A 16,732-nucleotide genomic window follows, 5' to 3' on the forward strand; every position below is an offset into this window, starting at 1 on the left:
TAGACAATTTTGAAGGGAAAAAAGAATTTTCAGAAATTTAATCAAGAGCTATTCTAGAAAGAAATACTATTAATAATACAGCCAGTCTCAAAAATCATAGTTTATGTTCCCATAATGTAAACTGGGTAGGAACTCAAACTGAGTTATCCCCTAGAAACAAACCACATCATAATTTCCCAGACCAGTCCATAAAACAGACCCTAAAATAATAAAACAAATCAACAACTACCACCCTGTACAAATCAACAGTGTCACTGCTACTTGGAAAATAGTTTGTAAAGAAAAATGAATTATAAGTTCCATCCCTGAATATCTGAATACATCTTGCTTTTCCTCAATACAGGCAGGTCTACTGCCGCAGCAGCATCTAAGCTAAGGAGCTACGGCTCTGACAAAGATGTATCCTAAAGCTGGTGACAATAAATTTAGTCATTCACATACTAACACTTTCAGGCCTCTATTCTATGGCACATGCTCCTTTTTCCCTCTACTTGCAATGACTTTCCCTCCATTAACCGTTACTCATTCTTAATGATCACCTTTCAAGGTGAATTCAACAGGAATTTCCCCAGGAAGTCACCACTCCCTTCCTTTGTATTCTCACCAAACTTGGAAGATCTGTAACCGTGCTTTTACCATGGTATGCTGTTCATTTAACCTCCGCCCTTCTGCGTACTAGCCAAATAGTTGTCCCAGGGCCTGCTTACAGCGTCTCATCGTTCTTTCACTCTGACCAGCACAGTGCTTAATGGAAACATGTACGTAAAAGAAAAACCAAAGGCTTTTAAGTCCTACAATCTGAATTTAAATGGTGCTGTCACTTACTAGATGTAGAACCTTGAGTTAACTACCTAAGCACTGCAAGCCTCAATTTACCTTTCCGTAAAATGAAAAAACTACCTCAAAGAGTGGTTTTGTTCACTGAGTAAAATTAGTAATTTTCTGATGTTTACAAAAAAGTAGCATCTAAATTAAAAATTCTATCTTAGGCAAGAAGGCTGTCCCTGAGGGTTTACTAGAGAAGCCAAAGCAAGAATTTGAAAGTGAATACAAATATTCCTTAATTTAAAAATACAGCTTGGTCATACTGAACTAAACCTGAATGTGTTCCTTTAGGAAACACTGCTGGTGCAAATTTAAAGATAGTAACCCAATAATCTTTAAAATACAATCAGAGCATCAAATATGACAGATCCACAACACTCACTCACATTTCACAACTGCCTTGCTATAAGAATAGCACCTCAAACTTAGAATCACCCTCTTTTTCTACAGGTTAACAAAAAGGTTTCCAAAGTATGTATCACTGAAATTTCATACTAAAAAATACTATATATTTTATACATTATATCATTTGATTCTTAACAATTTGACTCTTAACAATTCCTAAAAATTCTGAGATGTATTATACTTGCCCCCTTTTTTCAGTGGGCGAGGGGAGAACTTATTTTACATTTATATAAAATAAGAAAATTAAGCTTGGAGAAATTACATAACTTGACTATAGTTATATAACTTTTAAGTAGGAGATCCAAGGCTAGACTCAAGGGCCACTGACTCCTATCCTAGTTATACATATAAGATATATGCTCTACAGGAATTTGTAGTCTAGGTCTGGAGACATGGGAAACAAAGATAAAAAAATCTAAAACTACAGAACATCTTGAACACTGGTAAATTGTAAAGTTAATAGTATAGATTTGTTTCTTAATATGATGTGTGACCTGAGCTAGAATTTCTGAAAGTGGAACCTGGAATCTTTTAAAAATTTCCCAGCTGATTTTTTTTTAGGGTTCAGTTTCCAGCTGATTTTATTTCCTTCTCAAAAAAAGTTACCTACAGAAGGTATATATCAACAATCTGACAGACACTGGACTTGACATGATTAGTCCCAGCTGATTCTTAATGCACATTCACGGTTCAGATTCACTGGTATAAACAATACCCAGAATGAGCCTAGGAGGGAGAAGTCAAATTGACTCATTTTCTCGTTCAAGTCTACCTTAACAATTGTCCTTAATTGCTCTTAAGAACAATGAAAGAACTCAGTTTTAAATGGTACACAAAAGTGGTTTTAACTAGAAATGCTACTAGGTATGATTATACTGCCATCTAGTGTTCGTCTTTTAATGTGACACAACAGTGCTCCTCTTAATTGACACCATTACACTGTCAGGATTTGGAGGTAAAAAACACAAAACAAAAAGCGCTGTTGGAGCCAGTAGTTTCATGGTAGATATGACAAAGCTTTGCTTTAAAAATTGGCCCTATTTTAGAGATCACTACTAATATCTTAAGGATTACTGATAAGATGAGACAGTCAATCACAAATCATAACTTAATGTTTAAAATTAAAGTCCTGCCCGGCCGGGCGTGGCTCAGCGGTTGAGCGTCGACCTGGGATCCAGGTGATGAGGGTTCGATTCCCGGTCAGGGCACATGCCCAGTTGCAGGCTTGATCAATGACTCTCATCATTGATGTTTCTGTCTCTCTCTCTCTCTCTCCTTTCCTCTCTCTGAAATCAATAAAGATGTATTTAAAAATAAATAAATAAATAACTAAATTAAAGTCCTATAATTCAAATAAATAAGTCAAATAACTATTACATGTTAGATAGTGTTAAAAATAGTCACAAAAATTGTAAACAACCTAAGTTATAGGACAAACTAAATACTACACAGTATTAAATATTGTGTTAGAAAGGAAACAAAAGACATTAAATGTGTAGTATTTTCCAAAGATAGCAGCAGTATCGCCCATCCACATGCTCTTCTGCAACATGACCATGTCCCTCTCACATTGAGATGGAGCCTATTTCTCCACCCCTTCCAATCTACGTGAGACCTAAGACTTCTTTGACTAACAGAATACAGATGTGATCATATTCCACCCATGGCCCTTAACTACCCAAGTCCAAAACACTCGCTCTTAGGGTATTAGTCTTAGAAACCAACCACCATATGTGAAATAAGACTACACTGAGACAACTACAGAGAAGCCCTAGAGGATGACACAGCCATGTGGGGAAGTCAAGAAATGCAGGTAAAGAAGCCATCACAAATGTAGATTCTCCAGGTTCAGCCAGTGCCATGTGGAAACAATGAACCAACTTAATGACCCATGAAATCATAAGCAAAATAAAATGGTTATAAGCCACAAAGTCTGTCACGTAATTGAAAGAGAAATCATTTCCTGAAAGTATGATATTGCTTGAAGAAAATCCTAAAAACACGTGGCAGTTTTGCAACTGAATGGTGCACTTCAAGGAGCCTATGATGCAGGTCTGAAGGACAGTGAGGAAAGTGATATTAAAGACTGAAGAAAAGGTGGTCTATATCATATAAGACAAATATAATTTTTATATTATGAATTACTTCATTTAAGAAGATGATAGTAATGAACTCTCCTACTTGCCAACTCATTTGAGAGCAGTATGTGGCTCTGAAAATGACAGTTGCATGGTATCTAACTGAAATTAAGAGAAATTAGTGACAAAATGTCGTAAGTTTCTAGCACAAATTAATTAGAGTTGTTCAAAAAGAATTCCAAAGGAGTTTCAGTTTCTAAACTTGTCTGGTGACCATTCAATAAATATGGTATAATCTAAAAAGTTTCAGAAAATGTAAAAATTTTATGGCAATTACAATTACTGCATTATACCAAGATCATTTACTAGGAAACAGATGATGCTACATGTCTGGATCTAAATTCCTATGAACATCAATATCTCAAATAAGAAAAAAGCGACTAATTCTATGCCCTAAGTGGATTACAGAATATTTTCTCAGCTTAATTTCTTCCCTGTCTCTAAAGCACAAGAGAGAAAGGGTTGAACTGAGCTGGCAACAAAGAGCACACACCCTTAAACCAGCAAGATAATGCAAATCCAATTAAAAATGTATGACCTAAATTTATTATTAACATATGACAATATGTTTGTGTATGTATGTTTATGTATCTTTACAATTTACACTCATGGAGTAGCATGTTCAATTAAGTTATTTTCAACATAATTCACTTGACAATATCATCAGCAAAACAGAACTTGTCTGGTCATGGAATAGATTCTTCACCTGCAGAACATCATATTACACATTCAACTACAAATATCTGTGAATGAGACTACTTGTGTGTGTGTGTGTGTATATTTTAGTATATCTTTATTAATTTCAGAGAGAGGAAGGGAAAGAAGGAGAGAGAGAAACATCAACAATGAGAGAATTGTCATTGATCGGCTGCTTCCTGAACGCCCCCAATTGTGGCTCGAGTCCGCAACCCAGGCATGTGCCCTGACTGGGAATCAAACCTCAATCTCCTGGATCCTACATCGATGCTCAACCACTGAGCCATGCCATGCATGGCTGGGCTAGGCTACTGTATATTTTTTAAGTGTCTGTTACATTTTGTTTATAACAGAAAAATAATTACAAAGAGAAATTTCTATATAGAGAAAGTTTAATCATTATATTTTTAAATATTTAGGCCTTATAACTTAGCCTAGTAGCTTTATTTAGAATAAAATATAATAGTTCTTATACTGGTATTCAGGACTAGTAATAAAGCAAAACTAAAAGAAAAGTAACTTCCTTCGGTTTAATATAGCAGAAAAATGCAAGTAAAAATTAAGGATTCCAAGCACAAAAAAGCATGTAAGCCTGGTAGATTCTATCTTCCTTCTCCAGTTGGTTAATCTTACCCAACTGTTTTGCTGGTCCCAGTGGAAGTGAAGCTGATGGAAGGGCTGGAAATGTAATGGAATATTATTACACTACTTCTTAAATGGCTACAGAATTTAGAAGCGCCAAGAACGAAATAATATTCATTCTTTTGTCTGTCACACTGGTACACATTACCAGTTTGATCTTAATACTTTGGAAGAATGACAATGCTCTCATTTAACTTAGGCATTAGCAAACATTTTCTGTAAAGGGCCACAGGAAATATTTTAGGCTTTGAGTCAAGAGGTCAAATTGAGGATATTACATAAATTTTTTTTTATAAAAAGAAAAATATCTCCTAATTTTTTATTGATGAAATTTAAAACATAGCCCGGCCAGGCGTGGCTCAGCGGTTGAGCGTCAACCTAGGATCCAGGTGATCGGGGTTCGATTCCCGGTCAGGGCACATGCCCGGGTTGCGGGCTACAGCCAATCAATGACTCTCTCATCACTGATGTTTCTATCTCTTTCTCTCCCTCTCTTTTCCTCTCTCTGAAATCAATAAAGATATATTTTTTAAAATAAATAAATAAAAAAATATTAACAGTATAATTTGTTGTAATACATACCTACTACTGAGAAGAATGGAATTCTCCTTCTGGGGGATAAAATTTCACTTAACTGGAATTCAAAGTTAGTGTTCCCTATCATAAACACTGATTACAAATGTTCACCTGTCAATACTGTGTTAACAAGATTTTATGTATTTCATTTTTAAAAATGTCTTTTTCACATAGATAAGTATCACCAAATACTGATATTAATCCACAAGCACATGATTTTAATTGAACATATCTATTGCTTGGGAGGCATTTATAGAATTTTATTACATTCTTCTGATATTTGTCTTTTATCATGTCACTACACTGTAGATCAATCACTTCCAATAGAAGGTTAGGTGGAAGCTCCTTAATTGCACAATTAAACGGATTTTAAAAGATGAAGATTTCCTTTGCATATGTATCCAGGTCTGAAAAACACTTATGAAAACATAGTTTGAGTCTGGAAATATATCTGCTGCAGATCTGCTTGGGAATGAAGGTCTTAGTTCTTGTTTAAACTTCTGACATCAATGAAAATACATAAAATACTATATAAAGCAATTTGACATTACTTGTGATTCAAATGTTAGTTGTTGTCAAATTGACTTTATTCCAGTGTTTAACATATAGGCACTGTTTGCCTTGCAATTCTAGGTTGAATTCATTAAGAAATATTAGCAAGTCTGCAGCAATAACTAATTACCAAAGCCATTCAGTTTAATAGTAGTTGAAGGCAATACTGGTCCAGAAAAATTTCAACCTTGGAGCCAAGCTAAAAAAACAACAACAACACACCAACTTTGTCACTGCTAAGCAAACAAATTACTGTGTGGTAGGGCAAACCAGAATATTCCGTTTCTACTTCTGACAAAAATTCATAGAACTGATGATAGTTAAGTCCATGAGATTGAATGAAGTCCACTACTGACACTATTGGATTAATAAGAGCACATGATAGATTCAAACCTTTTCCACACTTGTATCTGCTGATGAAAAATACAAAGAATAACTATAGGCTTTAAAAAATCTTACATTTTTACACTTTGTAAATAGCCTTGGTAAATAGCCTTCCCTGCTTGGCCTACAAATGAGCCACTCAGAAACTTTAACTGCAGCCTTCTTTTCATTCTTTTATTTTTTTTTGAAGAAATTCTGCTGTGATGAGCTATTCCACTTTACATTCTCTGAATTTTCTGACCATTGTTTTCCTCAGTTGGGAGTACTGTGACAGTGCTTTGACTGGTAATCTCAATGTTTATTGTATTCTTTTAGCATAGCTCAAGTATCATAGCATAATAAACAATGCTTCACCATCTAATTCAATAACAAAATAACTCATATTCCACTGTGCCTTAAAAGCATGACATTCAAAGTTCATTGCTTTTTGTTTGTTTTGACATGATGGGTATGCAATGATAACAAAACATAAATGAAATGTTGTAGTATGGAGATATACTTGGCACTCAAAATGCTGTGGAGTTTTAATGGTATCAACTGGGATTTGTAGTGCACTGAGCAGCAACATAAAGTGATGAGAGGAACACATATGGTTTTGGTTGCAACTACTAAATTCTGCTGTTGTATTAGGAAAGCAGCAATAGACAATAAGTAAACAAATGATTGCTGCTCTGCTCCAATAAAACTTTATTTACAGACACTAAAATAAGAATTTGGTATTTTCATGTATCCCAAAATATTCTTTTGATTTTTTTCAACCATTTAAAAATGTAAAAGGTCTGGCCGGTGTGGCTCAGTGGTTAGAGTGTCGGCCCTCGCACTAAAAATGTAAAAGGCATTCTTAGCATTCAGGCCATATAAAAACAGGCAGTGTGTCGTGGTTTGCTAATCTCAGATTGAACTCATGTTATTATAAAAGACAATGTAGGAAAGAAACTTGGCTCCCATACAGAGGAGCTACACTGCCAGATTACCTAAACTTCAGTTTCCTCATCTTTAAAACAAAGATAATGTTAGTACTCACCTCACAGATTTCTCTGAGGTTAAACTGAGTGAATATATAAATTATTTAGAACAGTGCTACTGTAAAGTGAACTAGCTGTTAAATATTTTTTATTCAGTATAATACAATTGCAAATGGATTTCAATTCTTATTACCAACTCTGTGTGATTTAAAATTCCCACTAGAGATTAAAGATGGTGGCAGACTGAGTGGAAGCTACACTGACACTATCCTGGGACCAAACTGGAATTACAACTAAAATATAGAAAAACCATCCTGAATAATCAACTGCAACTGAAGACTAGCTGAAGAGCACCCTCACAGCTAAGGAGAAAAAGTGGAGACACCGCATAGAGACTGGTAGGAAGTACGGAGGCACAAGAGGGCTGGCTGGACTCCCACAGGCAGCAGCTGAAGGTGTGGAGGGAGATCTCAGCTGTGGGGGGTTCCCACGGAGGACCCTGGGGCCTAAACCCCAAGCTGGGCTTCCCAGCCAAGAGCACCAGAACTGAGAGAGGTGCCCACATAATATCTGGCTGAGAATGGCAGCCGGTTTTCTGCCTGCCAGGGAGAGAGGGCTGGAAATGCAGACACCCTCTTAAGGAGCCAACACACAGTTTGGTGTGCAGCCATTCACACTGGGCTCCAGCAGAGGAAGGGCAGAGTGGACTGGAGCTGTGTGAGGAGAATCTAGGGTGTAGGCTCTGGAGATGGAGCTCAGAGGGCACCCCTCTGGATTCCAGTGCCCTGTCATTCCTTGATACTGCAGAAGCAGATACTTACCTTCCAAGCAGCTTTTGCCTGAGGAGGAAGCAATTGCCCCACCCTGCTGGAAAACCTCTCACCCTACCCAGAGGAGTTTCTACAGCCTGAGGCTCATTAAGAGAATCAAGTTAATCAGCCTGCAAGCAGAGGCAGACCTCAGAGTGCTTAGAGTCTCTGCCTGAGCTGTTTCTGGACCCAGGCCTTAGAAAAGCAGACTTTGGTGTGTATCATGGTCCTGTCCAAATGCACCCAGCCCCAACAGAGGGGACCTCAAGCCAAACCATGGATTGTTGATAGCTCCAAACAGGGTACTCAGGGACAGTCACAAACAGCGTCTGACACTGGCCTGCACCAGAGACCTTCAAAAAAGACTGAGAGTCCTAGCAGGCCCACCTAATACATAGAAATAAACCCAAATAGGCAGCCAAAATGGGGAGACAAGAAAACAAGCCCCAAATGAAAGAACAAGAGAAGTTTCCAGAAAAAGAGCTAAATGAAATGAAGACAAGCAATCTATCAGATATAGAGTTCAGAATACTGATTGTTAAGGATGCTCAACAGCAGAGAAAAGATATGGAAACTATGAAAAATGACCAGTTAGAAATGAAGAATGCCATAGCAGAAATAAAGAATACACTGGAAGAAATAAACAGCAGATTAGAGGAAGCTGAAAACTGGATCAGCAAATTAGAAGATAGGGTAGAAAAAAATCACTCAATCAGAGATCCAAAAAGGAAAAACAATTAAAAAACACAAGGACAGTCTAAGGGAGCTGTGGGACCACATGAAACATAACAATATTCACATCACAGGAATGCCAGAGGAGGCCGAAAGTAAGTAAAGGTTAAAGAACCTGTTTGAAGAAATAACGGCAGAAAACTTCCATAACCTTGTCAAGGAAAAAAATCACACAAGTTTAGAAGGCACAGAGAGTCCCAAGCAAGAAGAATCCAAAGAGGCCCAAGCCCAGACACATCATAATTAAAATGCCAAAAATTCAAGACAAAGAGAGAATATTAAAAGGCAGCAAGAGAAAAGCAATCTGTTACCTACAAAGGAGCTCCCATAAGGCTGTCAGCTGACTTCTCATCAGAAACTCTACAGGCCAGAAGGGAATGACATGAAGTACTCAAGGTAATGCTAAACAAAGATCTGAAATCAAGACTACTCTATGCAGCAAGGCTATCCTTCAAAATAGATGGTGAAATAAAGAGCTTCCCAGACAAAAAATAGGCTAAAAGAATTTATTACCATCAAACCAGCACTGCAGGAAATGTTAAAGACACTGCTATAATTAGAAGAAATAGAGAAACATAGGCATAAAGAATTAAAATGGGCCGCCTGGCCGGGCGTGGCTCAGCGGTTGAGCATCGACCTAGGATCCAGGTGATCGGGGTTCCATTCCCGGTCAGGGCACATGCCCGGGTTGCAGGCTCAATCAATGACTCTCTCACCATTGATGTTTCTATCTCTGTCTCTCCCTCTCCTTTCCTCTCTCTGAAATCAATAAAGATATATTTTAAAAAAAAAAGAATTAAAATGGCAATAAATAAGGACTTATCAATAGCCTTAAGGACATTAAGGGAGAGATCAACAGCAATATAGATGTAGTCGTGAACTTTAACATCCCACTGACTTCACTGAATAGAGCTTCCACACAAAAAGTCAACACAGAAACAGTGACTCTAAATGGCACACTAGATCAGGTGGATTTAACTGATATTTACAGAACATTTCCCCCCAAAGCTGCAAAATATACATTCCTCTCAAGTACACATAGGTCATGCTCAAAGATAGACCACATGTTAGGACACAAAACAAGTCTCTACAAGTTCAAGAAAACTGAAATCATATCAAGCATCTCAGATCACAAGGGCATGTAATTAGAAATCAACTACAGTAAAAACACTCAAACACACGGAGGCTAAATAGCATGTTATTAAACAATGAATGGGTTACCAATAAGATCAAGAAAGAAATTAAACACATCCTGGAAACAAATGAAAATGAACACACAACAACCCCAAATCTATGGGACACAGAGAAAGCAGTCCTAAGAGGGAAGTTCATAGTACTAGAGGCCTACCTCAAAAAGCAAGAAAAATTTTTAGTAAACTAACCCAACTTAAAGAATTAGAAAGCTCCCTTGTGAAGCCATCCAGACTAGGGCTTTTGTTTGCTGGGAGGGTTTTTTTTAAATTTTCATTACTGCTTTGATTTCATCAGTTGTTATTAGCCTATTCAGGTTTACTGATTCTTCCTGATTCAGTTTTACATGATCTCACTCATATGTGAAATCTAATAAACAAAATAGACTGAGGAACAAAATAGATCCAGAGACACAGAAGCATGAAACAGACTGATGAATTTCAGTGGGAAGGTGGGGATGGGGGAGTGGGTGTAGAGAGATTAATCAAAGAACTTATATACATATATGCATAATCCATGGACATAGAAAACAGTGTGGTGAAGGCCTGGGGGGGGGAGGGGAGGACAGATGCAAGGAAGAGGAGATCAGTGGGGGAAAAGGGGATATCTGTAATACTTAAACAATAAAGATAAACTTAAAAAATAAATAAATAAAAATAAAATTCCCACTGGAGGTCTGAGGAACGTAGCCTAATTGGGTGATTATTACAGATGTCCTCCAAGTAAACACGTCCACAGTGTATCAACACCAAAGTTTCTGTTATACTTCCCATAATCCTAGCATTTTTATTCCTAAGTATTTCAAACTGCTAAGCATTACTCTTTTTCTCCGGCATGGCTGTAACCCCACCATAAGAGTAATTTTTAAATAGACCATTTCTATTCTAAAGTTTTCCTGCATGTCTAAATTAGTGAGCAAAAGAAATAAAAGTGAAATTTTAAGAAATAATATTTTTAGCAATGACAATTTACACTAGAAAAACATAAATTATTCCATAGGAGCAAATGAAAACTATAACAAATCTTTTTTGTTGACTAAAAGGCCTTGGAGAAGATTCAATATAGATATACTTTTGTACTCTGAAATAAACTGTGTTTAAAAGCAACAGAACTTAGATTAATATCTATTCATTACTTCATATGCATGGGTGTCATCCTGCCATCCTCAATCCCTCATCAAATATTTAAGACTAAGAACTCAGGAAACTGGGGGCCTTTTTTTTTTTATGAGCTGTCTCAGATTATGTTCCCTCCTACCCAAAATTATAAAACATATGAATTTGAACTGACAATAAAACATGGTATCTCTGAATGATTTTACTCGTACTTGTTTTTTTCCTAATTCTTTTGGTTTGTTTCACAATAAACATGAATTACCTATGGGGGAAAACAGTCAAAATGTATTTATTAAAAGACAGTTTGGAAAATACACTATAATAAGTGCTTACCTACAACCAGGCCACATTCAGGACAGATCATATCACCAGCTCTGTAGTCCTCCACTAAAATTGCATCTGGATGGTTTGGACATGTGACTCTTGGAAGAGCATCCAAACTAAATGAAAAAGAAAAAAAAAGCAGTTTTTATTTTAAACCTCACCCAAGGACATGTTTTTTTATTGATTTTAGAGAGAGAAGGAAGGAAGGAAGAGAAAGAGACATCAATGTGAGAGAGAAACATCAATCCTCCCAACCAACATGTACCAAAGTAGTCTTCTGGGAGGGTGGGAGGAAGGAGGATTTTAACACTTTTCCAATATTATGTATTTATAATACATTTAAGCTAAGTTTTCAAAGTAAACATCCCAGTTAAATTACTTTAAATTCTAGCTAGTTATTAACAGGTAGAGTCCATTGGAATTATTTTTTATAAGAATAGTTACTAGTCTGCAAACATAAAAAGCATTAAAAATTTAAATAGAAAATAAGTTTTCCTCCTCTTAACCTGTAGGCTACTGTTTTTAAAAAATATTTGAAATGACTAGCTACCATGAAAACCTGTGACATTTACAGATAACCATCCAGTTGGTGCCCCTTGTTACTTATTTCTCTGGTCAGAGAATAAATTTTAAGTCTGTGTTTTTCTCCTTGCTAGTTACCTTACTAATAGTTTTAGAATAGCACACTGAACCGAGGCATATAAATGAGGGTTGTAGATATGGCTTTGCTCTACTTACAACCTGATGATTTCATTTGGTCCAGAACTGAGTTTGTTAGCAATCAAGAAATGGTTTTAAAAGCTACTTTTTAATCTATTTGATATTAATAATTTGCTCAATTATTTTATTTTTAAAATAAAGCAGTTTAGGGAAAACACATCAGCCTTAAATGACCTGACAGAATCAGTTTTAAAAAGCAACAAAGATATTTAACATAGATTTAGTAATTATTTCTGGTGGTGTGACCTCACAATCACAAAATTTTGAAATCACTGAAAACAAGTTGTCTTTAAAAGTTCACTTGAGACAGGAAAATCCTATGCCATAAAAAAATGCTGATATATAATAAGGAGAGACAAAGAAAAAGAACCAATTATAATCCAGAGATTTCATATCCAGCAAAGCTGACTTTCAATGACAACATGCAAGAATTCAAGGAATATCATTTCCATGAGCCCTTTCCTATAAATTTATTGGAGACTGAGTTTTTACACATCCAATATGACAGGAAAGACATCAATGTAAAGATTCGTGGTGAGCCAGCTTTACACTTAGAACTTAATTAGGAGGGCCTATATAAAAACTATTAACATTGTTAAATACTCATGTTAGTGGTAGTATATGTACTGTTATTCTGAGAATGTTTTCTGTATTATGTGGAATAAATCAAATGTTTAATTATGAAAAAAATTTACTTCAAGTAATACAGTAAAAGATTATGTTAAGGCCATCACAAATATACATCTCAAAGACATTACCCATATAAATAGGTATTTGTGGTTTTGGATAAAGTTTCTCATGCTAATACAATTCAGAATGTGAACTCTCAATATCGAAGGCAATTCCCACTGGAAAACTGATAAAAACAATCCATATTCCCAAAATTTATATATTCAAGGTAACCACAATGTGTTGATCTTTTCACTGGAAAAAATAGAGGGTGGGGTTTGCTTTATATTCATGCTTATTCCATAAATTCCTACAGAATAATATTTTAATAAATTATGACAATATTAAGAAAGCAAAAATTATGAAAAACTATGCTGAAATAAAAGAAAATGTTAGTAGAGTAACAGTAACTACAAATGCATAATGTGGGTAGCCAGGTGGCACATGGCATGTACTCTTAAAAGGGAAATAGAATATTTAGTGTGTGTGTATGTGCGTGTGTGTGTGTATACATATATATACATATATATATGAGATATGGAAACATCACAAAGATATGCTAAATGAAAAAAGGTAGGGATTTTTATACAGAACTGGGAAAAGTATGAACTACAGTTATACGCAATAACATGAATATCAAAATGCTGATTTAAAAAAATAGACAGATGAACACATATATATGTCATTTATATAAATTTTAAAGCAGACAAAACAAATCTATGGTGTTAGAAATCAGGATGTGGTAATGACTATGCGCACAAAGGAGGCTTCCAGGGTGCTAGTGGTATTTGATTTCTTGACCTGGGTGGTAGCTCTGTGTATATGCCCACTTTGGAATTGAGCTGTGCACTTAAAATGTGTGTGCTAACTTCACAAAAAAGGTAAAAAGCAAGACACAGTGTTTACATTAGACTACTTTTATGGGGGGTGGGGGCAGCAATTAGAACTATATGCATATGTTTGCTACAGCAGACTCACTAGGGAAACACCAAGGAACTGATTACAATGACTGCTTTGGGGTAGAATCAGAGGGCTGGAAACTAGGGAAGAAGGCAGGCTGCTTTTCACTTTTCTTGCTTTTTTACTATGTGTAATGTGTCACCTATCCAAAATAAAATGAAATCATGTTAGTCAACTTTTAATCAAATTACCCACAAGAGTAATACAAAAGAGAAACCACAAGAGTGAGGTTATAGGGGAAAAACCATAGGGAAGGAATGTAGTAAACAATCATCCTTAACATTAAAACAATTGTGACTACCTAAGGAGCCAGATAATCCCAACCTCATTTTATAGCTATAATTTATTGGGTGCCTACTGTGGGTCTAATGCTATACATACGTTATTAATCTTCAAAGCCACCCTGCAAAATAGGCATTATCTCCACTTCATTTACCATTGTTCTCACTGGAAGAAAAACTCAAGGCCTGAACAACTGCAATAACACAGAGAGCTGGACATGTCTAGAAAAATTTTATTTCAAACATTTTTTTTTAACAAATCAAGACAGGAAAGGCACAAAAAGTAAAGTGCACTTTTTGGGTAAATAATTTATCAAGTGAATTTACTCATACTGTAACATTTCACACAAATACATCTTCCTGTTCTCTTCTCTTATATGTAAAAGCTGTGCCCAAATATGCCCACATTCACCTTTCAGATCTATTGCCATGAGGGCCTGTAAGTTGTATTTAGGTGTCTTGGGGAAGCTGAAGTTTTCACGTTACCTACAGGGAAGCCTTCCCTGACAGAGCCACGCCCATATAGAATGACTGAGCACTCAATCACTGAATCAGTAAACAAGAGTGTCATTGACTTTAAGTTATTTCCAAACAGGACATTAGCTAAAGCTGCCTCACTGCTCCCCATTCAAAAAAATACAGAAACATAAAAATAGTAAGTCTTGGCAGTTACCAGAAAAGGCCTGGACTTCTCCAGCTTACTATATGCGATAATGGCTTTCATTGGGAACTCAATTCCACAGATTATAACAAGTTCAAAAATTTATGCGAGTTAACTTCCAGAAGCTATAGAACTTAATTTGATACTTTTAATACGTTAAGCGGTTAACCAGAGACCAACTGTGTGATAACAAGCAATAGATACATGAGTCTCTACAGTCTGTGCCAACACCCATCATGGAAAAGCCAACATATTAGCATGACTCAGTTTACACTCATGCAAAAATACTAGTATCTACCTCATAGTGGTAACGAGAGATATAATTAAGGTCTGCAAGCATTTTTAAGGTCAGAGGATTAAAGGCTGTCTCTACGAGCACTACAAGCATTTCCTGAAGATGTGAGTGCATTGCATTTTTAAAATATATTAGAGTGACTTCTCAGCATATGTAAATAATTTTCTGCAGGCAAGATTTTTTCAGGAAAATGCAGAAGACATTTGTAAAAAACATCTTAGAAGGGAACTTACGGAATCTTCAGAAATGCCTTAACTTCCATTCAGAGGGCCTCTGAAGTGGTAATCAGTTTCCATCAGCTTACCTATACTGGCGTTCCTAACTTTACAGCTGTCAGCTTGATGAGGACCTGGAACTAACCCTATCCCGCTCTACGGTAAGGACTCACGGCCCCTCGGGCTGAGCGAGCCAGAGGGAAACACAGGCATAGAAAAAAAACAAGAAAAAAAAGAGACGTTTGAAACGTCAGCAAAAGACGAGAGGCTCGGGGCTGGGGACACAGGGGTCCCCACAGAATGGTGCCCGGGTGAGATGGCGACCTAAGACCCTGGAGCGGTAACGCCGACGGCTCGGGGGGCCCCGTGACACCCCTGACAGCCCCGCCGTTTGGAAGAGCCTTTGTCCGCGTCCGCCAGCCCGTCCGGCCGCCTCTCTCGGATGCCGGGGGCGCTCTGCCAGGCGCGGCAGCCCCGGCGGTGGCCTGGCACTCCCCACCCGCCCCTCAGCGAGCCAGGATCCGCTGGACGTACTAACCGGCTGGTAGACGCCATCTTCACGGCGGCCGGGTTCCAGCAGGAAACAACACCACACAGAGAAAGAGAACCGGAAGAGACTGTGGCGAGGAGACGCGCCCGGCCGGGGCTTTTATAGGCGAGTCGCCCACGCAGTCGTAATAGGACGCGGCTACGGGTGGGGAAAGAGGCCAAGAAAAGTGAGATCCGGTGTGCCACGTGCTTTGCGTTTTCTTATTTCCCGGCTCCATTTCTGTAACTTGCCGTGTTATCGGGGGAATTGGCGAAAGTACGCAGTGAAACTTTCTCATGAACCCTGCAAATCAGCTATCCCATAGACACCGTCACTGGAATGAGTTCAAACACAAAGGCAACCGTGGCTCGGTCGCGCGGGCGAAGGCCCCCCCCCCCAAGGCTGACCCCCCTCCCCCACCCGGAAGTCCGTTGCTCGGGTTGGACCGCAGTTCTTCCGGGCCCGAAGGGCTCACTCTGCTCGGGAACTGGGACTGGAAAGAGAAACTCGCTCAGGTCAGCCAGACCTGGTGTCGCTGCAGCTCCGTCCTCGGCTAGCGAGCCGTCTTCCTCGGCACACCCCTTCCGCCTTCCGTGCCGGGGATAAAGGCAGGTGTCGCGCCGACCCTCTCAGCCCGCAGGAGGCGAGCGCGGGCTCCCGCGGGGCTGGCAGCCGCGGCCCGACGCGGACTGGCATTGCCTCTCACAGCCGTGGCACACGTGGGGCTGGTCGCTGAACTATAGAGAATTTAGCAAAACTTTTAGATACCCCAAAAGGTCCCTTGATTTATAATTTGGCCGAACTAACGTCAGAAGAGTAACAGTAATAGTAAAAACAACGCTACCGCCGCTGTGCTGAGAACGAGCCACCCTTGACCCTGTGGAGATCCAAGGAGAGAGGGTTCTCCGAGTGCCTATGGGGATGAAGATTTAGAACAGAGTGGCTGCTGTGTTCACCTGGGCATGAGACTTAAATGCCACGGAGCACGTAAAGGCCAGCGATTGTTTTCCTGAAAGGTGGGAAGGACTCGCTTCCTTCGAAAGAAAAA

The 16,732-nt window shown here is 38.2% G+C and overlaps 1 protein-coding gene across 1 annotated transcript in view; it reads right to left on the bottom strand.

Moving 5' to 3' along the window:
* The window catches only part of GTF2B (general transcription factor IIB), a 31,374-nt gene extending 15,563 nt beyond the window's left edge, over positions 1 to 15,811 (bottom strand). The window contains exons 1-2 of the mRNA XM_081144537.1: positions 15,694 to 15,811; positions 11,364 to 11,470 (exon numbers count right to left, since the gene is read on the bottom strand). Coding sequence (XP_081000663.1) covers positions 11,364 to 11,470; positions 15,694 to 15,710 — 124 coding nt within the window. The 5' untranslated portion in view covers positions 15,711 to 15,811. The remainder of the gene's footprint in view (positions 1 to 11,363; positions 11,471 to 15,693) is intronic.
* Between the last annotated feature and the right edge of the window lie 921 nt (positions 15,812 to 16,732).

This window comes from Miniopterus schreibersii (assembly GCF_964146895.1).
Source record: "Miniopterus schreibersii genome assembly, chromosome: 8".
NCBI classification, from domain to species: Eukaryota; Metazoa; Chordata; class Mammalia; order Chiroptera; family Miniopteridae; genus Miniopterus; species Miniopterus schreibersii.